General features: G+C 44.5%; 1 protein-coding gene across 1 annotated transcript in view; it reads left to right on the top strand.

Moving 5' to 3' along the window:
* The window catches only part of FTO (FTO alpha-ketoglutarate dependent dioxygenase), a 441299-nt gene that overhangs the window by 199824 nt on the left and 218667 nt on the right, over window positions 1-22808 (top strand). The window contains exon 7 of the mRNA XM_055145006.1: window positions 8967-9086. Coding sequence (XP_055000981.1) covers window positions 8967-9086 — 120 coding nt within the window. The remainder of the gene's footprint in view (window positions 1-8966; window positions 9087-22808) is intronic.

The following is a 22808-nucleotide window of genomic DNA, read 5'->3' as shown; positions in this document are numbered from 1 at the left end:
CTGAATCTGGGTCTCCCCCATGCAGAGAATGTGCCCTTTGCCCTCATACCAGCCACAGGGTATGGGATTCTATCCTGTCTACAAGCTGCTATGTCAATCTACATAGATTCATAGGAGTGTAAGAGACTTTGAGGTTGAAGACAAAAGACTGTTTGTTACAACAGCATCCTAGCCATAGTAATCAGTTTTATTGTGTCGGTTTCCCAAGCCTCTGTTCACAAGACATTGCAGAATAGTCCAGCGAATGCATGCAGGAAGCGGGTGGTGGTGGTGGGGGCGTGGTTTCCCTTGGGAGAGGAAGCCTGAGCTAAGGGGGTAGATCTTTACAATGGGTATGTAATTTCCTTGTCCTTCACTCCAATCAGCAGACTATCTTTATCCTACAAGTCTGTTAGCAAATCCTTCCTTTGTTCTAGAAGGAGAGCCTGTATCTTCCAAGGCATTTTGCTATGCAAGCATTCTTTAGATCATTCGGCCAAAAAAAAAAGGTGGGGGGAGGCATTTTGTGTCTTCCAAGGTGTGTGGAAACATAGGCTTCCATGAAGAATAGTCAGTCATCCAGGAAGGACTGATGGGAATTGAGGGCGGGCCCTAGGCGCAAGTGCCAGGGGCTTACTTACTTTTATTTCTTATTGGCACTCTACACCCGGAGATCAGCCAGTTTGGATCACAGCTCTTCTTGAGTCTTTCCACCAATAACTTCTCTGTTCATTTTTGCTTTATCTGGATTACTGATACTGTTAGCTATTTACTAACACGTTTTAAACAATTAACTCATTTTCACATAAGCACATTTTTTTAAAAAAAGGAAGCTTTTTATTATCACTTTATGTAGGATGCCAATATCACTAGCTAAAAGGAAAAGTAACCAGAACAACAACCATGGAAAACAGAGCAGGATTACTACATTCCTGTAGTTTGCCAAGTGAAAGTATTTAGTCTAATCTTTTCTTTTATTGGGGGGAGGGCTACACCCAGCAATGTTCAGAGGTTACTCCTGGTTCAGCACTCAGGAATTGCTCCTTTACTTCTGGGGGAGCTCGGGGGACCATATGGTATGTCGGGGATCAAATCCGGGTGAGCCGTGTGCAAGGCAAAAGGCCTCCCTGCTGTCCTGTCACTCCTGCCCCTTAGCCAGTTTTTAAAAATTCTTTCTGGTAAAAAGGACATTAGTGTACAACTTCATAAATGTTCTGAAAGTTATCAAAATTTACCTTTAAAATGGTTGAATTTTATGACAGGAAAGTTATACCTTTAAAAAAACTTATTAAAGGGAAAGAAACAGTTTAGCAAGTGGTATAGAAGAGGTAAAAATGAGCTAAGTGATCATGAATTATTGGAGACTGTTATCAGTCTTTGATATATTTGTAAGGATTGGTGGAAGATTTGGGATACAAAAACATTTCGTTCATCTTTTCAAAAATAATCACTGGGCATTCTCCAGGCACTCTCTCTGGGTGCTTTAGGATAGATTAGTAGATAAAATAAGCTTTTTAGTCCTGGCTGGAGCGATAGCACAGCGGGTAGGGCATTTGTCTTGCACGCAGCCGGCTCAGGTTCGATTCCTCCATCCCTCTCGGAGAGCCCGGCAAGCTACCGAGAGTATCTCACCCGCATGGCAGAGTCTGGCAAGCTCCCAGTTGTGTATTGGATATGCCAAAAACAGTAACAATAAGTCTCACAGTACAGACGTTACTGGTGCCCACTCGAGCAAATCAATGAGCAACAGGATGACAGTGACAGTGACAGTCCTGGGAGGTAACCATAAACAACAACTGTAATGTGCTAATTAATCAGATATTGTATTAGAAGTTATGGGACAAATGCTACAGGAACCAACACACTGAGAGAATGAACGAACAGCCCCGCTGAGATGCTCTCTGGGCAGATGCTTGCGGGAGCTGAGCAGGGGAACTGTGTGGCTGTCAGGGGCACACCCCGACATCTGGATATCTGGGGAGCAGTGTTTCCCGCAGAAGGAGCCAGTCCTGCAAGACTGGGAGACGGCACCGGCCTGGAATCCTGGGATGAACTAAGAGGCCATCTGGTGTGAGCAGAGGGAGTGAGACTCTGAGTTACAGGAGATGAGGTCACAGATGTCACAGAGAAGCTATAGGGTGTTGGTGGGGGACACACAAATGGTGCGTGTCCTTCTTTCACTCTGAGGAAAACGGAAGCCATGGAAGGATTTCTTTTTATTTTATTTTATTTTATTTTATTTTATTTTATTTACGTATCACACGAGCTGCTTTGTGAAGCAGGGTCATAAGCTCTGGAACCATGGGACAAGACATCTGCTTTTCAGGTTAACTGTATCCATGCCTAATGCTGAGCTGAATCCAGGACGGACTTTCTTCCCTTTTCCTGGTGCCTGGTACTAGGCCACTCTCTCTCACAGTTTCTCAGAGGCACTCTGGAGCACTTTCAGAAAGATAAGCATTAGTACACCCGACAGCTGCCCCGAGTTAGTGCTGAGAGGAAAATTCAGTCTCCATATTCAGAGCCAAATTTCAATCTGGAAGTGTGTGCTTTCTTGTTGTTTGTTTGTCTGTTGTTGTTGTTGTTGTTGTTTTATTTTGCTGTTGTTGTTTTTCGGTCTCTAAAAGCCTTGCAACTTTAGGAGCCAGGCAAGAAGACGGGCGCTCTCTTTAACATGCATGAGGGCTGTGCTTCCCTCTGGCCCTTCCTTGCCTTTCATGTGACTGACGTCTCATCATCATCATCATCATCTGTGGATGGGGGCGGTGTATGAAAATCACCATGTTTATCTAACAGTGGAGTATCGTTGCCGGAACCCATCTGCGTCAGAAAGCGGCTGGCTGCTTCTGACATCGTCCGTGTTCGTTCGAGAAGTGAGGAGGTATATCGGAAACCTTGGCCTCCTGAGGCTAGGCCACGGTTGAGTGGAGAGGAGTTCTAGAATCTAAATCGCGTGTGTGCCAGCCTTCCGCATCCTTCCAGTCCTTGATTCCTCAAGGTCATGTCCTCCCGCTCAGAATTCATTCCAGGGCTGGGGAGATGGCCCAGAGCACAGAAGAGTGCGCTGGCTTCAGTCCCCGGCACTGCACCGTGTGCAGGGCCCTGAACACTGCGAGAGTGAGTCCCAACCATTGATCGGGGAGTTGTCCCCAGCACTTGCAGCTGTGGCCCCCAAATGTAAGAATGAAACAAATTCATCTTCTATGTCAAGACACAGAGTTAGAGGCATTTCCTGTGCCGTAGAAGTTGGCCTGGGATTTGGGCACTTGCATGCTGATTCTCCACAGTGTTCTACTGTGCAGTGAACGTACCAGCACGTCCGTAATAGTCGCCCTGCTTCTTACTGTGTCCTTCACTCTCCTAAATCCGGGCACCCTCTCTGGACAAACCGTCGGATGAAGTCCTTGGTTGGATGTGCTGCAAAGCTTTCAGGCTGGGTGGGTTTAGAAGTGGATTCTTTGCCTTATCTTAAATGCTTTCTCACCAAACAATTTGGGACCTTGAGGGATCGTGCTAAGTACCTGGAGATTTTTCCGCCCTAATGTAAGCTGCTTTGAAAGAGCTTTCTGCTCACTTATAAACTGGATGATTTTCTATGGTATTAGTCTCCTTTTCCTTCTTAAAAATAGTAAAAGGGGAAATTCAGCTTTTTCACCTGGTGAATTTCCCCAGAAGAGAATTGTGTTTAGTGGTGGTGCTTGGTTCTGTTTGTACTCATCACACTGGCATCTTCCCTTGAATTGTGTTGAACGCATCTTTGGATTTCTCTTTTTTTTGGGGGGGTGGCGGGGTAGAGGCACACTTGGCAGTGCTCAGAACTCACTCCTGGCTCTGCACCCAGGGATCACTCCTGTCAGTCTCAGGAATCATATGGGATGCTAGGGATCAAACCCACGTTGGCTGTGTGCTAACCAAGCACCCTACCCACTTGTACTGTCGCTCCAGCCCTGAAAGGGTCCGCACTGAGTCCTCAAAGGGTCTTTGTAAGTTGGCCCTTAGCATCTCTCCCTGGTCTAATGTCATTCCCTGTGAAGTGACTTATTTCGTCTGTCCCCGTGGCATTTTCACACATCTCCGAGAAAACAGTGGGAGCTGACCAACTCGGCAAAAGAAAAGTAGGCGACAGTTGCTTTAGCTGTGTCAGGGCTGGGCATGAGCCTTGACGCTACGGAGATGCGGCGGCTCCGAAACAAAACTCAAAAGTTTTGCTCCCCAGTACCAAAATGCCTAGAACCTATGTCAACTGACTTTCTTCTTCCCCTTCAGACTTTTTGAGCCATTTCTAGGAGAAAAGCTTATTTTGATCTTACTCTCAGCCTCTCCCTGCTGCCTTCTTGCCTCTGGCCCTGCAGGGCATACACCGGTTAATTTAGAGAGTTATGGAGATGTTTTTTTTTTTCTGGGTTCCAGCTAACACATTCACCTTTTCCTGGGACAATTCAGATCCTGCAGGGCTGTGAGCATGCCTGCTTCCTCCCTTCGGGCACTTCTAACCTTGTCATTGGCATTGCTCAGAGACCCATGCTGGCGAGTTGAGTGTCGTCCATGGTCTAGGAGTTTGCTTGCTCAGCATCCTGAGTGCCGAGAGCAACCTCAAGAGAGCTGTGTGCGCATATATCCCTGCCGCTCGGGGCTGTGGGGTCTGCCTCCCCCACGGAGACTCGCCCGTCATTTCTGTCCTGGAGGCTATAAGCATCCCTGCAGGGACAATCCATTCTGGGAAAGGCATGGAGGTCATCCTGCCATGGTAAAACTTGATCAGCCAGACAACACCTAGACTTATTTATTTATTTATTTATTTATTTATTTTTGGTTTGGGGGCCACACCTGGAGATAGTCAGGTGTGCACTCTTCTTCTGGCTCTGCACTCAGGGATCACTCCTTCCAGGTCTGATTGAACCTGGGTCAGCCACAAGGCAAGTGCCCTACTTTCTTCTGTACTCTCTCTCTCTCGACCTCTCTTAGAAATAATTAAAGAAAAAAGTATTCTCAGCTATTTGACTCACAGATTGAATTTCCAAAGAATGAAAAAATTAAAAATGATTTCTGTGCCTCCTCCTGAACAATGGATGGGGAAGAAGGATAAGGATGAAAGCTGTGGAGCAGAACCTGCACAAAACCAGAACTCAGGGCAGAACGGAAGCCTGTTTCCTTTAGGGCTGCAGAAAACAAATAAACAAACATATCACTGGAGCCACAGAATAGTGGCTAGGGCACTTGCCTTGCACTTAGCCAACCCAGGTTTGATCCCCAGCACCCAATAATAATAATAATAATAATAATAATAATAATAATAATAATAATTTTTAAGAGAGTCAACTACTTCTCTTGACCATGGGAGGACTGGTGAGGATATTATTTGATTTAAATCCTATAGTAATTTTAACCTACCACTTTGAAATAAAAAAGTTAAGGACTTGAGCCAGAGAGATAATACATACAGCAGGGCACTTGCCTTGAACATGGCCTACCCAGATTTGATCCTTGAGCACTTCCAGGCCTGGGAGAGAGGAAGAAATTCAGAAAGAAAAGGAAAGAAATACAATGGAAGGAAGGAAGAAGGAATGGAAGGAGGGAGGGTGAGAGAGTGGAAGAGGGAAAAGGTGAGGAGGGAGAGGGTGAGGGTGTAGAGTTGAATAAAGTGCATGCTAATGGTTTTGGTATCCACAAAGATTATGTCATGGGCAACTCTCAAATAGCTCTGTTGCAGTAAGTCCTCAGTGTTGAAATGTTCAGATCTGGGTGTGATGGGCATGAAGTCATTGAATGTTAAAACTGTTCCTGCTCAGAAAATGTCTTCGGAGGGGCCTGAGCATCCGACCTGGGTTCAATCTCCAGCATCCCATATGTGTCCCCCAAGCCCCACCAGGAGTGAATCCTGGATGTAGAGTCAGGAGTATCCCTTGAGCATCGCTGGGTGTGGCCCAAAAAACAAAAGAAGAAGAGGAGGAGGAGGAGGAGGAGGAGGAGGAGGAGGAGGAGGAGGAGGAGGAGGAGGAGGAGGAGGAGGAGGAGGAGGAGGAGGAGGAGGAGGAGGAGGAGGAGGAGGAGGAGGAGGAGGAGGAGGAGGAGGAGGAGGAGGAGGAGGAGGAGGAGGAGGAGGAGGAGGAGGAGGAGGAGGAGGAGGAGGAGGAGGAGGAGGAGGAGGAGGAGGAGGAGGAGGAGGAGGAGGAGGAGGAGGAGGAGGAGAAAAGAAGAACAAGAAGAAGAAGAAGAAGAAGACATCCTAAGATTTAGATTCTTACGGATGGTAAGTTTGTGGGACCGAGTTCAGCTTGTCCTTCAGTGAGTGCCTGTCCTGGCGCAAGTCAGTCATCATTAACCCACTTTCTCCTTCACGGTGAGGATGCAGGTGTCTTTATTTTACAGATGGTGTAGCTAGTTGGGGTGAAACCCGGTTTGGTTTTGTCTACAGGACACTCAACCCTAACCAAGACACTGTATGCCTTGGAAGATGGTCAGGCCTCTGAGGAGGCAAATGAGATGATCACTCATTCAAGGGTGCAGGGACCTTTGCTCTCTTGGCTCTCTTGTCTGACTGAGAAGCAGGTGTGCCCCTCTTCTGGCTTCTGAGTTTGAATTTACTGAGACCCAGATCCCCATCTCTTCAGGGAGTTGAGCTACCTAGTTAGTATGGCACTCCAGTTTATTTCCTGGAGCATCTCGATTATGTGATGTGCCCTCCATTGATGGAAATAACCAACTCACAGAAAAACTTCAACAATCTTTCAACTCCCCTGTACATAGAGCCTGATACCTTGCCAACAGGTGGTTCTTACAGTGTAAACAGATTTTAAGTGGAATCTGCAAGAAGAAAAACCTCTTTTATGTCCCCCCTTGTAGTAAATCAAGTCGTGCAACCTGTACCTGCATAGAAGTTGAACTTGACTCATGTTCAATTCTCCTTTCAAAGCAGTCAAGTTTACTTCTGTTAACCACTGTCTTTTAATACCACCGATAAGGTTTAGCGACTATTGTCTTAATATTGTCTACATTCCTTTTATTATTATTTTTTGTTTAAACAGCTTTAACTGAAATCAGTTCTACATATCAAACAAACATTTAGTTAATGTAAACTAAAACCTTTTCATGCAGTTCAGTGTTCTCAGGTTAGCTCTTTGAGCCATTTTCTACCATTGTTAGATCTCCACGAGTTGCTTTTGTTTGCCTCCTGAAAGTTCAATATGGATAAACAAACAAAAAAAGAATTCTTTGTGGTAACAGGTGACGATCATAATAGCTCTATGTCTGTATATGAACACGATTACCTTAGCGAAGCCAGTTGATCCAAAATTAAGCTGTGAAAACTCTATATTCCACCCCCCTACCCCCTCTGCACCCCAGCCACCTCTTTCTCTTTGTTGCTGCTGTGAGGATGACCCAGGTCACCTATACTTAGCCGTGGTACTTGCCAGGGTTTTCATACTCCAGTGGTGGTGCTGAGACGCATGCTCATGGCTGGCCACTCTCGTTCACCACCTAGGTATACTGCCTAGGCATACCCTGGAGTGGACACCGGGGCTTGCTCTGGTGCTCACACACAGACTCACTCCTGGCTGCACTGTTCGCAGATTTTTTTTTTTAAGTTGCAGTTGCTTGCAGGGACCGGTGACCTTGAGTTGTGATGCCGGCTCGCATTTCACCTGTCCACCTGAGGTCACACATGCCCCATTGTCACTGCCAGCAACAGAACCACCACGCTAGGGTGGCATTTGGGGAACCATCTCTTGCTTCATGCTTGCAAAGCAGGTGCTTTTAGCCACAGAGACATCCCCTGAGACCCAACCTTTGACATTTTTATAGAGGGCAGAAGTAAAGCCCTTTGGAGATAAACGACATGGTACTGGGAAGGTGAAATTTGACTTTTGAGTTGAAGATGAGTGGTCAAAGATTTGAAGAGTAGATAGGAAACTATTTCTTTTCCCTCCAAAGCTTTACTATATCTCGTTCAGTTGCAAGGGATAGAAAATGCAGCCCGAATTGCTATACATAAGAGAAAGGCTTCAAGTAAAGATTGCTCAAGCATCAGTGGATGCCATCAGGAACAGGATTTTATCTTTTTACTTTGTAGCTACATCCTGCAGTGTTGCCTCCTTTTTCCCCACAGGTGGGGACATGGCTGCAGAATCCTCTTCCTAGATCTTCTGTCTCATGACTTACTCTGAACATATGCCCATCTCCTGCAGATCCAATTCTCACACTAGAGAAATGTGGTAGCTGATCAGTTCTGACTTGGGTTGCATGTTCCACTGCTTAGTCTTGAAGCTGGAACGCTGCCTCATGAACTGAGGTAGGGGAAGAGGGTGGGATTATCAGGTAAATAATGGGATTCTGCTGGAATTGAAAGAAGAACGCTAAGGAGATGAGATAGCTTTTACCATAGTGGGTTTGTAGGAAGGAGAATAAATCATTAGTGCCTTTCCTGCTCTTTGTAGCTTTCATTCGAGTGGCTTTGTAGGTCAGATGTATTTATCATTTATATTGCTTTGTTATATAAATTGAAATGATCACCAGATTTTTCCTGAGTAAATTCACTTAAACTTAATAGTGATATCTCACAGTAGGCATATTTTATTCTTGGTATTAGCCTTTAATAAAAGTGCATTTGCTTTGCTTGTATCTTCTCCAGAGTAAGTCGTGCAGACTGCTGTGTAAGCTCCAGCAACTCACCATTTATTGTTGATGGCCTTAGAGTTTCCTCAGTGCTAACCTCTCAATGCCAGTAACAACACCTCCAGGGTTGTCTTGTCGAAGGGGCTTTCACTTGAAGACCACTCATTTCTCGGCCTTGTCGTAATGCTCCGGTTACGCCTGTCTGGGAGTCTGGGTAGGTCCTTGGGACCTGGTTCGGTCAAGGTCAAGCTTTTCTGACTTTCTCTCATCCAGTGGCTGTTAACCAACAGGGCAGAATCGGGCAACGGAGTTCATTGTCCACGATTGTGTATCCAAAGAGGAATATAACACTGCTTTGTCTTCATGGCCCACAGGTTGAGTTTGAGTGGCTGAGGCAGTTTTGGTTTCAAGGCAATCGATACCGGAAGTGTACGGATTGGTGGTGTCAACCCATAGCTCAACTGGAGGAAATGTGGAAGAAGATGGAAGGTGTGGTAAGTATCTGGGACCACGTGTTCTGACTGGCTATCCTGTAAAAATCCTCTTCTGGACAAATTTCATAGGAAATACACATCCGATTCTTATAAATGATCGAGTCAGGTTACTCCTGGTAAGGGAGTCGGAATGGCTAAACTTTTGTCAGCCTAACCTCAGTTTGGTGCAAGGAACATTCATTGACTGTTTGCTTACACAGGAGGCTTTGCACGCATGCTGGAAATGACAATGAGGGGAGAATAACACCCCCAAAATCTGAAAACTCATTTGTGTCTTCCTATGCATTATTCTAAAAGATTTCCCTGTCTTAGTTTTCAGAATTCTTACAGCAGCACTGTCCTAAGAGGTATGGAAACGGGAGCCTTAATTTATAGAACTGTGATCCGAGGCATAGAAAAATTAAGTAACTCCTGAAGGTCACAGAGTGAGTGGCAGAACAAGACTGAAACCCAGCCTGGCTTCTTTAGCTCGGGCTGTTTACCACCACATTCATTTTATCAAGGAGAGACACTAATATGGCCAGGTGTTACATTAGCTGAAACGATCTTGTAATAGAGATTGAAAGAAGACCACAGTCCACAGGAGAGAGGATTAAATGCGGATCACGAGAACTGGGACATTTTCAAAACAGCAGATGTCATGTTGAGAACTTTGGATGGAGAAGAGTTGGTCAGATAGGGCGGTTAGGGAGAAACATTAGGCTCCAGGGACTTTTGAAACAAGATCAAAAGTAGGGAAGAGCTAGGAATTCAGGGTGTGGATTACGTACCGAATATGGTTAGAAGGCAAGTTGAGGTCATTTGGAAGTGTTGAATTCCGTCTTAATGTAAATAATAGCAACTACTTAGCAATTACTGAGTACCAGACATTATTCCAGATGTTTTAGGTGTGCTGTCTTTGATTTAAAATGTGTGTGTATATGTACATAGGTATATGTGTACATATATATATGTACGTAGGTAATACACATAGGTATTCTTTCCCCCTTTTGACAAGCAAGAAGACCTATGCCCGAAAAGCCTGTGTAACTTTTTCAAGGTTAACACAGAAACTTGAATGAATGGGGGTTTCAACGGAGGCAGCTTTACCCGAGGTCACGTCCTTCACCACCTCTCTGTTCTCCTCTAAATAGTGGAATCTGGAATGTAGTGGAAAAGCGATAAAAGCCTGCTAACTCTGGAGACAGCCCCACCCCGCAGACTTTGAAATGTGCTGGGAGCAGGGAGCTAATTCTGCCAAGGTGGGGAACTGTTGCTAGTCTTTATCATAATGAAAAGATCTGGTCACAGCCCTGTCCTTGGACAACCCATTTCAAAGCCTGCCTTGGTACCCAGAAGAACCCACTTTGCAAGACCTTCCTCAGATCTTTCACCCAGGCCTTCTCACGGACACATGTCTGAGGAGGGAAAGTGAGCATTCTCCTTTGAGCCCACTAATCACTGTATCACTGTCATCCCGTCGTTCACGATTTGCTCGAGCGGGCACCAGTAACGTCTCCATTCATCCCTGCCGCATGCTAGTGTAGCCCAATGGCGTATTGGGGGCTCTTTCAGGGTCAGGGGAATGAGGACTGTCGTTGTTACTGTTTTTGGCACATTGAATACGCCACGGGTAGCTTGCCAGGCTCTGCCGTTAGCCCACTAATAGTATCACCGAAGAAAAAGAAAGGGGGGGATTTGGGCCAAAGGTCTAAATCGATGCAAAACTGAGCTCTATAAGTCAGAGCTGGCGGAAATGACCAGCCCTTAGTTCTGTTTCTGAAATGGGCCTGTATGGAATATGTTATTTTTATGGATGTACATGTAAAGGTAGCCTGAGTTTCAGGGTTCTGTATAATCACAGCACAGTTCACCCAGAATTGTTTATTTACTGAGTTAGAAGCCCTTTATTTGCTAAGAGAGCAACTTGACCCTGGAATGGTGATTAGAGTTGACAAACAAGAATTACTTTTGAAAAAAAAAAAATTGGAATTGCCTTTGTCCAAAAGTGCTTGTTACCATTGCTCCTTATTGCTCTTGCTCTTTATTTTTTCAAGAGGGATATTTGGTATGGTCAGCTTACGGGTGGTGCTCACGATGCATTTATGGAAACTATTTCGTCATGACTTTTAAAAATTTGGTGGCCCTGGGTCATAAGTTAGAAGGAATATCATCTCTTTACTTTGTAACTCTTGTGTAAGAAATACTCAAAAAGAAGACAAGTCTTGGGAATTCTCCAAGCTATGTCCCTTGCCTTCGGTGTGGCATTACTAAGTGTTCTAAGTGCTATCAATGGCCCCAGTGTCTGCTCAGCAAGGCCCGGGCTGATCATTATCGGCAAAGAGCAGGGTTCGAGCCAAGATAAAAAGGATATTGCTTCTAAATTAAACTTAAGCATCGCTTCAGGTCTTTTTTAAATGAGTTTTAAACAAATTTTTAATAATTTCATGTTTTGATTGGAAGAGACTGAAGAGAAGAGTTGTTGGAAAGCCTCCAGTTCGGCGACGGTTAGTGCCGTGCCATCTGGTATTTGTGTACTTGGGTGGGACTGGCACAGACTGCTTAAATTCCTGCTTTGTACCAGCTCACCTTGTATGTTTTTCAGCTGCAGGCAGTAGGGGGCAATGTTGAGCCACCAGTTTGGGCTGCCCACGCTTTCCTTTCAGGAAAATGCATACAAATGTACCATTAGCTATCAAGAATTATCCCTGTTGCTTCAAGTTAGCTATAATCTTCAAGATTCCATAACACAGGAAATCAGTTGTGGGTTAACAAATTCAACAGCAATTTAACATAAAAAGTGCAGTGTTTAGTGCACATTTGTATTCTATAGAATTAGACTAATCCAAAAGGCATTTCTGGATATGTTCACTTTGCTTCCAGAGAACGGATTGCTGTAAAATTATTATCATTTTAGACAGGTTACTCTTATTTATCGTCATGCTTTTATTTTTTTGAATTGTAAAAATAATGTGTGTGTCATGGAACCTTTAATTAATGTATATTGTCTGTACTGCAACTATATAGCATCGATCTTTTTTTGGTGAGAAAATAAAAGGAAAAAACCTCAGGCAATATGTACATTACTTTTCACCTTTTGCTTATGAGTAAAGCAACCTTTGACAGCCCTTGTACCCGGGAAGAGACTTGTGTTGTAATTTCTTTCTGTCTGTTCTTTTTTTTTTTTTTTTTTTCACTTTGTGGTTGGAAGGTGTAGTCCCAGGTAGGATATAGAAGAAGAATGGAAAATGAGCTTTGAAATCGCTTTTCGTCCATTAATGGTAATTGCTTCACATGTCATAACCAGTCGTATATTTCAAAAAGTTTAGTCAGCTGTCTCTAACCCTCCCTAGCCGCGCTTTCTCGTGCCCTGTTCCAGCAGGCACCATTTTTATCACACAGTTTATTCTTGCCACTTCTCTCCCCGAGGATAGTTTTACTCTATACACACTCTTGTGATGTAAATGTTAAACCTTATATTTGAATGACATTCTGAGAAAATATCACATTTTCCCTGAATATTACCTCATGAATTCACAAGCCATTAAGCCCAAAGCAACATCACCTTTTCTTCGAACCCTGGAATTTTGCTTCGTCTCTCTCCCCCTCCACCCTTCCTCCCCGCATCTCTGTTCCCTGTTCAGGAAAGTATTTATAACACGCTAACACTATTCAAATATTTGTACAGTATTTTGTTTATTTTATTTTATTTTATTTTTTAAAAACCACCCCGCCACCCCACATCTGAGATTAGCATATCATAAAGCAACTCTTCAGGGTAAGAAAGAGTTACCATTTGAAAGAAACCCTAAGAGCTTTGCTTTCTGGGTAAAGGAAATATGAAAAGCTGAAATCTCCTGTGAATGGAGGAAGTCTTGCTGTAGCCAGAGATTCTGCGGATAGGCCATTTGTCTCTCAGGATCTGGTATCATGCTTTGCAAAACTGACATTTATTTTAACTATAAAAAGTGTTTTAACACCATCAAATTTGTGGTGGGTAGTGCAAAGTATGCTAGTGTGCTGTCCTCTAAATTGATGACATTTATTCATTTCCTTTAAAAAAAAAATAAAAAGGTCAATTTGGTCTAATCCAGTGGACATATTCTAGAATGGTTTCCAGAGTAAATATTTTTAGAAGAACTCTGTGATTTATTTGTCGGAGGGAAATTTCTTCCTGCTTTTTAATTTTTTTTTTTAAATCTTCCCCCTACCTTTTTTTTTTTCTTCTGTAGTCTAAAAGAGAGTGTCCTGTGCTCTCTGTGATTGTTTTGAATTGCATTTCCTTTCTTGACAGTTCCTGGTGTTAGGATAGCTGTGGTGTTGATATGGCAGTTGGCCTTAATAACCTTTACTGACTTTCGTGGGAGGAAGCCAAAACGGGATTATTTTAATGTACTTTTTTTTTTAAAGACAGTGTTAAAAAATACACACACACACACACACACACACACACACACACACACACAACACATGTAATTATGCTAGGCAAGCCAAGAGGTCACTTTTAATTCTACCCATTTGTGTTGAAATTTGGCACCAGGGAGCAGAGAGATGTGGAAGAGGCCATCGGCGTTTTATTTCATACCGCACCTAGTGTCTTGTTAAGAGTTTTATAAGAGGGAAGCATTCCTAGGGAAGCAAAGGTGGGCTTCTTCACAAGTTGGTTGTAATCGGCTCCTTTCAAGAGGATCCAGCTCTTCTCCTTGTCATTCGGGGCTTGTGTAAATCATCCCGGAGCAGTCCCGCCAGAGATCTGTCCGCTGCTGTCAGCTTGAGCCTTCTCAGTGGAGGTTACACATCCGTGGGGGATGATTGAGCCGAGGCCCAGTTTGTTTGCTTTTAGGGAGATTAATGAAGCTATCATCAGGCCAGGGCTTCAGATTAAATTCTTAGTACCGGAATGGAGGAACGAAGTTGCTTATCCCCCCCCCCCCCCACCACCACCACCCAGATTGAAATATATACTGAGTCTCTTGGTATTTGTCATCAGATTATGGTTCATTTAGCTAAGTTCATTTCAAACTTCTTCCAGGATGAAAGGTTTGGGGTGTGTCAGGAAGAAGGTGGGATCAAAGTAAATCTGGATTTTGTTGTTGTTGTTCCTTCTAATGGTGGTCGCCAGTTTATATGCGTCTGTGCATTTATATGTGTATTAATGCTTGTAGGAATGTGTATGCTAAATCGTATCTGCTAACATAATCTTGATTCCATTTTTCAGAGTTAGCATTTCTGATGTGTCAAGTGGAGTATAGTAATTTAGGACCTGGTGTAAGGTGTTTGGAGCTTTTAAATTTAAATTCCCATCTCTCTCTTCTCTCTCTCTCTCTCTCTCTTTCTCTCTCTCTCTCTCACTCTCTCACTCTCCCCTCTCTCTTTCTCTCTCTTTTGACTGGTACAGTGTACAGACAGGCAGAGATCAGAGCAGGAAAACAGTCACAAGCATCTCATAATTCAAATCCTGCAACAGGTACAGGGCCACTGAATCTGGAGATCTGTGATTAGCTTTGGAAATTGGGAAAGAGGGAAGAAAAGTCACTTTTGTTTATATAGAGACATCAAATCCTGGCTCCGCATTTTTAAATAATCATCTTCAATCTTTTTATTGAAGGTCGACTCTTTCCGTTTATCTCCGTTAGCTCCAGCTAGTGTTAAATAACTGGGTAGCCGGGAGAGGGGTGTGTGTGTGTGTGTGTGTGTGTGTGTGTGTGTGTGTGTGTGTGTGTGTGTGTCGAGGCTTCAGCTAGTGTTAAATAACTGGGTAGCCGGGAGAGGGGTGTGTGTGTGTGTGTGTGTGTGTGTGTGTGTGTGTGTGTGTGTGTGTGTGTGTGTGTGTGTGTGTGTGTGTGTGTGTGTGTGTGTGTGTGTGTGTGTGTGTGTGTGTGTGTGTGTGTGTGTGTGTGTGTGTGTGTGTGTGTTGCGCACGCGCACTAGGGGATGGAGGGTTAGCAGTGAATTTCTAACAGGCCTTGATTCTTTCTTTGATTGCCTTCTAAATTTCTACTGGAGTTTTCTCTTTTTCTCTTCGTTGTTGCAGACTTGGTAATGAATTGGGGAAGGGAAAAAAAAAATGTGTTGTATATCCTGTCTTTTTTTGGGGAAAAGATTTACAATTCCAAGAGAATTCAGGCTTAAGCCTTAGAAGCAGAATGTGCATTGAAAGCACAAAGGACTATGTTTATGATTCTCTTTGAAGTGTTTTTGCAACTGGATAAGGAAAATTTTAGAAACCGTCTGATAGTGTTCAGGGTAAATACTTAAACCCCTTTAGAGAATTTCACACACAGATACTGTGCAGCAGAAAAAAGGGATACTTATGTTTCTTAAAGCTGCTACAGCCTGCAGCTTTGTACTTAAAGACAGAGGTGTTGAATAGAATTCTACTGAGGATACATCCAGTGACAATATCTACAGGAACATCAGAGCAAACCACTGGGTAGGACTTTCTGTTTTTTAACCCTTAACATGCGCCGTGTGCCGAGTGAGCTTTTTTGGTACCAAGTGCTGGGATGTGCCTGTTACATCCCAAGAATGTTAAGAGGGTCGTCCCCGGTGCCTCTTGCTCTCCACACAATAGCAACAAGGCTGGCGAAGCTGGAGATGGTGAGGAGATCGGGAAGCGCTACGGAAATTTCAAATAAAACCCAGGCCGTGTCTCCCAACTTCTGGGGGGGAACCAAAACTGGAAACTGGAACCAACAGCCAGAGGTTTTTAGCTTAGCCTTTGTTTCATTGGCCTTCGCTAAATTTTGCTGGTCTTTGTTAGCTCTTCATTCTCTCTCTCTCTCTCTCTCTCTCTCTCTCTCTCTCTCTCTCTCTCTCTCTCTGTGTCTCTCTCTTCCCCCCCCCCCATTTCTCATTTCTGTTGTTTTAAATAATTTTGACGACATTGGAATTCAGATTGATGGGAAGATGTGAGGCTCTGTACTTTTCCTTGGGGTACTGTTGCAGCCTCGCCTGCTAGAGTTTATTTTCGATTGCTGTGACTAACAGACCATTATAGCATTTCAGATGTGAATTCAGAAACTCTGGTGCCAGACCGGGGTGTCAGGAATTTCCATTTTTCCAGGAAAAGATACAGCATAAAAACAAATGTGTGTACTTTATTTCCTCTTGTGGGTTTTTTTTTTTTTTTTGAGGGGGGCTGTGGAGGTGGGGAGTGGGCATTCAATTCAGCTCTAGTCTGCCATCTGTCTTTTGGATATATTAGAAATATTTTAGACTCAGTTGAGAAGAGTAAACTTTTATATATATTATATAATATATATTTTAACAGACTCTTTGGGGCTAGGGAAGGAGGTTTTTAGCTTAGCCTTTGTTTCATTGGCTTTAGCTAAATTTTGCTAAATTTAGCTAAATGGACTGAGCACATGCATGGTACACAGAGCACCCAGGTTTGAGCTCCAGCATGACATGGTCCCACAGACACCATCCTTAAGTGACCCCAGAGCCCCAAGCAAGGAGTAGCCCCAGAACACCTTCAGGTGTCGCACAAACCAACACACACACACACATCTATAGTTGTGAAAGGGAAGCAAGAGATGCAGAGGATGCGTATCTCTTTTGGAGGTATTATCAAGATAAATAGGATTTTTTTTTTCTTTCTCAATTTGGATTCTAAATAGTCCCTTAAAGCTTGCGATCTTTGGAAGAAAATTGTTCCAATCATGAAGTGAGAACTTTTTTTTTTTTTGCCTTTGTGGGTCACACCTGGCGATGCACAGGGGTTACTCCTGGCTCTGCACTCAGGAATCACTCCTGGCGGTGCTCAGAGGACCATATGGGATGCTGGGAATCAAACCTGGGTCAGACGCATGCGAGGCAAACCCCCTACCTGCTGTGCTATCAGTCCAGCCCCAAAATGAGAACATTTTAAGAGTTAATGAAACAAAACAAAACAAAACTCAACAAGTGTGCCAGGCCCCTCGGTCGTCGTGATTCTGGAAGGCAGGTGAGCAGCCCTCAGTCCTGGGCTCCTTCCCTGCAGGCCGTTTGACTGAGTCTTCCTGGGGACAGCCGCTCTCCTTTCTCTGAAATTTCTCTCTAGAACTTAGTCCCGGAGCTCAAGAGACACACAAGACTCAGTTTCACTCTAGTAACATTCCTTCACCACCGTAGGCCAAGCGCTATGGAGTGTGGACTGGGGATTTTTGTTTTGTTTTGTCTTGGTTTTTTTTTGGGGGGGGGCATTGGAGGGGGATATTGAGGGGGATTTGGACCCCACCCAACAGTGCTCAGGAGCTACTCCCGGCTCTCTGCTCCTTGAAGTGACTCCTTGAACCAAGACTTGCTGCATGCAAGGAAAATGCCCTCACCTTGGTGCTCTCTTCCCAGCCGGGGGAAGCAGACCAGGAATCATTCCAGATTCTTGCACAAATGTCTCTGGAGAAATGTGCTACAAGAGCCAAAAGCTGCCTTGTTCGAGAGTGCTGGGAGCACGTGAAGGTGCTACCCCCAAGCTCTGAGGCACCGTGACCTTCACTCCATTCTCTTTTCCCTGACCTCGGGAGGAGAAGCAAATGAAAGTCTGGTACGTTGCCTTTTCAGTATTCCTGAAAGAATCTCTGTGACCATTCCTGGAGAATATTTGTTAACATTTTCTTTTCCCTAACCCCTAACAAGTAAATTGTGGGGTTTTTTTCTTTTCTTTTCTTTTTCTTTTTCTTTTTTTTTTTTTTTGCATTTTCTCTGCATAAATTAAGCCTATCTGTAGCCACCTGTGATGGCTTCATCTGTAACATTTTCCTGGATGTGAATAAAAATTTTTCTAAGCTAGTCTTCAACTTGTTTTGTGACTGACTGGCTAAATTAACCTTCAGATACAAAGCTGCATTATTCAGCCAATATTCAAAATTAATTTCCAGTGTTTTAGACATACCTGCTTTGGTTATAAAGACTTGGAACAGGTGGCAGTTTGATAATATACATTCCTCTTATTGAATATTATTAATTTAAATGAACAATTATGAAATGGCCAGAATTATGCATCAGACCTTCTCTAGCAGATGTTGGGGGATTAAGAGGACTTGTATTTTATTTAATGTCATAAAGTTTTCATGCGTTGACAGTGAATTTTTTTTAGCAGATAGAAACATAGCATATGCCAGTGCCTGTCATAAATTAATATTTTCTTGGTACTGAGGTCTCGTATTTGAGTCCCTGAAACAGTAGTCGAGAGAGGAAGGCCACTTTAGACATGTATAATAAATGCCTCAATTTCACACGTCAGGAAGCAAACTCTCAGCTCTCTTAGCCTTCCACACCTTCGCCCTGTGTTACACCGCTCGATCATTTGCATGCATTGTCCAGTTGCCCGGCCTAAAATATTCTCTTGATCTATCATCAAAGCCAATTAACTGCATTCTGAAAAAAATGAATCCTCTTCCACCTGCCCGTTCCCACTCCTGCTCCTGCCTTGCCAAGAACCACCTCAGTGTGTAGAAATACCTCCCCTGCCCCCCACACGCTGCCCCTGCCTTCTTTCATTCAACCCTCCTGTCTGAGGGTTCCTGTAAAATGTATGTGACAGCGAATGTTTATTCCACTCCCCTGGCCAAAATGTGTATTGTGTTCAGAACTTCAACTTCCTGACAGTGGCCTCATGCCCTGTGGGATCTACCCGGGGACCCTTCCTCCCTATGCCCCTCTCAGGTCTCAGTGCTGTAGGGCGACCCCGGGCAATGTTTGGGGGACACTGCGGTGTCAGGGATCCAGCCATTGGATCCATCCCACCTGCTTCTTGCGGCCTATAGAACAGCTCGGCCTCTGGCCTTCGCTGTTGCTCTTGGCACTGTGTGAAGCACTCAGGGCCGTGAGCATGACTGGCCTCAGCTGTTTCTGCCCCATCATGGCAGGGAGTACCTGGCCCGGCCCCCCGCCGAGCTCTGCTTCCCCTCTCTCTCTCTCTCTCTCTCTCTTTCTCTCTCTCTCTCTCTCTCTCTCTCTCTCTCTCTCTCTCTCTCTCTCTCTCTCTCTCTACCTCCCAACCTGACCCGAAGCTGGGAGCCTATTTATCATCTCTCACTGCTTCCTGGAATCCCCGTGAAGCCAGGGACTTGGCCCCAGTCACTCTTCTTTTGGCCTCAGGTTCTAGAATAGTGACGCACAGCAACGTGGCACATTAAGGTACTCAAACTCCTTTTTTTTTGCTTTTTTTTTTTTTGCTCACACCCAGCGATGAACAGGGCTTACTCCTGGCCCATGCACTCAGGAACCATATGGGATGCTGCGAATCTAACCCGGGTCGGCCGCGTGCAAGGCAAACGCCCTACCCTCTGTGCTATTGCTCCAGCTCCAAGGTGCTCAGACTCTTATCCCACGAGGAAGGGAGCTGAGGTGAGGCGGCCTCACTCGTGTGGCAGGCAGCAGGCCTCCCGTAGTTCTTTGAATGTGGTACATGGCCCCCCAAACACTAGCTCCTGCATTAGCAGAATTTTTTTTTAAAAAAATCATTTTATTTTCATTTTTCATCTTTTGAGCCTTCCAAGTGGTACTGGGGTGGCCAAGGGTCCTCACCTGGCAATTCCTGGCCAACTGGATTGGCGGGTCAGTGTAGGGGCCTGAGGATGTGGTGCCACCTATGCCCTGTGGTTCACCCAGGCAGTACTTAGGGTTCTCTGGGCCACACCCAGCAGTGCTGGGGCCCTTCAGGGCTGCTTCCAGGAATGTTGGGGGAGTAGGTGGTGCTGAGGATCAAACTGAGGTCAGCTGCATGCAAGGCGTATATATATATATATATATATATGCTGTAACCCCTGCACCATCTCACCCACCCACCCACCCATCCTGCATTCCTTTTCTTTTTAAGCAGATATAATCCTCATAACATTCCAAAACGTCTTTGACATTAAAAGATATTAATATTAAGAACACAGAACACATGAGAGTGCCTTGTTCTCCACTTGCGGTAGACACATGAGAAGGTTGAGTTGCCACTGGCAAACACCTTACGCAAATAAAAAGAAAATATTTGTTTTATTGATTTCGTTTGTTCTGAGGCCACACCCAGCAGTGCTTAGGGCTCTGTCCTGTCTCTGTGCTCGGGGATCATTCCTGGTGATGTTCAGGGGACTATTGGTTTGGTGCCGAGGATCAAACCCAGACCAGTTGCATGTAAGGCAAGTGCCTTAACCTTGGTACTCTCAGAATATAATTCCTCCTCTCTCCCAGCTAGTAGTGCTGTTAAAACTTAAAATCATGGGATTTTTGTCTCTTGTCGGCATCTTTCACGTTCTAGATTGCCTTATGCATGAAAAGGTGACTAGAAAACAATCGTCATCAAATTAAATGAGTTCTCCAGCAAGGCTTGACTTTTTTTTTTATTACTAATTTCCAGACTTATATAGGGATTGCAGCATATACTGGACAGATTTGGGGCACAGAACTAGGGAAATCTCTGAGGAGTAAACTGACTTCCACTAGACTAGCCGAAAACTGATTAAAATATTTATCATCCTTTGGGTATGCAACAGCTTTTGATGAAGTAAGCCATATTAATATTCATCTTTGCTGCTTGTCTACACTTCAGACAGATCCAAGGAAGGGATGTTCAGATGACCAGTTTTCTCTCCTCACCAGGAGTCCTTGAGACTCAGTACGTCTTGGAACCAAGAAAGGCCCTGTGATGTGATGGAGCTTTTTTTCCCAGGAGGCTGGGCTGGAATGCAGACCAGGAGAGACCTTTGCGCTGCAAAGCTCGGAACAATGATTATTTTCTCATAGGAAGTCCTGTGTTGAAACAACAAGAAAAGTTTGGTCATCAGAGGTGATTTTGCTCTTTGAATCCACGAGGCTAACTTGGGTTAAAGTAGGAAGCCGACTCTCGCCTTATGAAGGATTTGGGGCGGATGCCAATGGATTCTGAGGTGTCACCTGTCCCACCTTTGTGGAGGAAGACAGAGAGGAGTCACAGTAGCCGGGGTTTTAAGGAACGGGGGTAATCACAGAACTGGAAAAGGGGAAATCTGATTTCTAAGTCCACCAGCCTGTGGCTCTGTTGCCCCTCCCTTCCACCCCATCCCCGCCCCCACCCTGCCCAGCTTCTATATCTCCTGAACCCTTCCTTTATCGAAAGACAACAGGGTTTCCATCTCCAGGGTTCCTTCCACAAGGGCATTCCTGCACTCCGGAGCAGTTGGATTTCAGGTTGTGTCGAGCAGGGTGGTGTAGATCCAGCAGTCTAACTGAGACAGCCATTCTACACCTTGGAAGCAATTAAGCTAAGACACATCTCACTGCATCTCTGCTACCAACTCCTGGCATCAGGAAGAGTAAAGAGATGGCACAGGAAGAGCTGCAGTCTAAAAAATACAAAGCCTGAGTACACTCTAGAGTGATGCCATTTGGACGTGACTCCTGGAAGGAAAGTAAAACAGAAGTCCCACAAAATCTTCCCTCTGGCTCACTATAATGTAAGGTGAACAGTGAATTCTCAATGAACTCAAGGGCCAGAGTGATAGCACAGGGGATAGGGAGTTTGCCTTGAACATGGCAGAACCAGATTTGATGGCCAGCATCCCTGAGCATCACCCAGAGTGATCCTAAGCAGAGTCAGGAGCAAGCCCTGAGCACTGCCGGGTGTGGTCCAAAACCTAAAACCAACCAAACAAAAAAATGAATTAACTCAAAAATCTTAAGATGAGAGGCTGGAGTGATAGCACAGCGGGTAGGGCGTTTGCCTTGCACATAGCCAACCCGGGTTCGAATCCCAGCATCCCAATGTGGTCCCCTGAGCACCGCCAGGAATAATTCCTGAGTGCACAGCCAGGAGTAACTCCTGTGCATTGCTGGGAATGACCCAAAAATTAAAAAAAAAATCTTAAGATGCCTGTGCAAAAGGAAATCTTAAAGAAACCCAAGTCTGAAGAACAGATGAACACAAGTTGAGAATCACCCAAATAATTCACACCTTTTGCTTTAGAAGTAATAATAATAATAATAATAATAATAATAATAATAATAATAATAAAGAGCAAAAACAAAAACAGACAGTTGCTGGAAATAATAAATAATAATACCACTTTACAAGAAAAGGGTCCACGGAGCAGAAGTCTGGATGTGAAGGTGGGAGAGCCCAGAACCATTTACATTCCGCACATTCACTCAGTCTTTGAAATGGTGTGACTGACATGCCAAAGTGCACTGGCAAATAGAGGACAGCATGGGGTACAAGGCACTAATGTGGGGCTCTTAGCCAGAGAATGGGCAGATATGCGTGGGAAAGAAACCACTCTACTTTCAGCAGTGGGAATGACAGATGACCACACCCGCTATCCTGAACCAAATCAAATAACTCAATGAATGACCATTTTGGCTGTATTTCAAAACTGCCTTTGGGGGGGCCAAAGGGGAAGGGAAGCAAGTTCTTATGTCCTCAAGATTATTTATTGGCTCTTCAAGAGGTACTAAAGAAGTCATTTCCTCCAAACCACAATTCTAATATATAAAAAAAAATAAATTAAATAACTAAAAGAAACTGAAACAAAGACTTTGGGTTCCTGAACAAGGAAGAGAGTCACTAAGTGGTTTATACATGGGAAGACCCACCTCTGCCCAAAATGCAAACTTCTTAAGGCTGGTATTCAATTTAAGAGGAAACACAGGGGCCGGAACGATAGTACAGCAGGTAGGGTGTTTGCCTTGTAAGCGGCTGACCCGGGTTCAATCCCTGGCATCTCACATGGTCCCCCAAGCACCTCCAGAAGTAATTCCTGAGTGCAAAGCCAGGAATAACCCCTGAGTGTCACT

This window comes from Sorex araneus, chromosome 8 (genome assembly GCF_027595985.1).
Source record: "Sorex araneus isolate mSorAra2 chromosome 8, mSorAra2.pri, whole genome shotgun sequence".
Taxonomy (NCBI): domain Eukaryota; kingdom Metazoa; phylum Chordata; class Mammalia; order Eulipotyphla; family Soricidae; genus Sorex; species Sorex araneus.
This window is presented reverse-complemented; position numbering and strand designations above follow the sequence as displayed.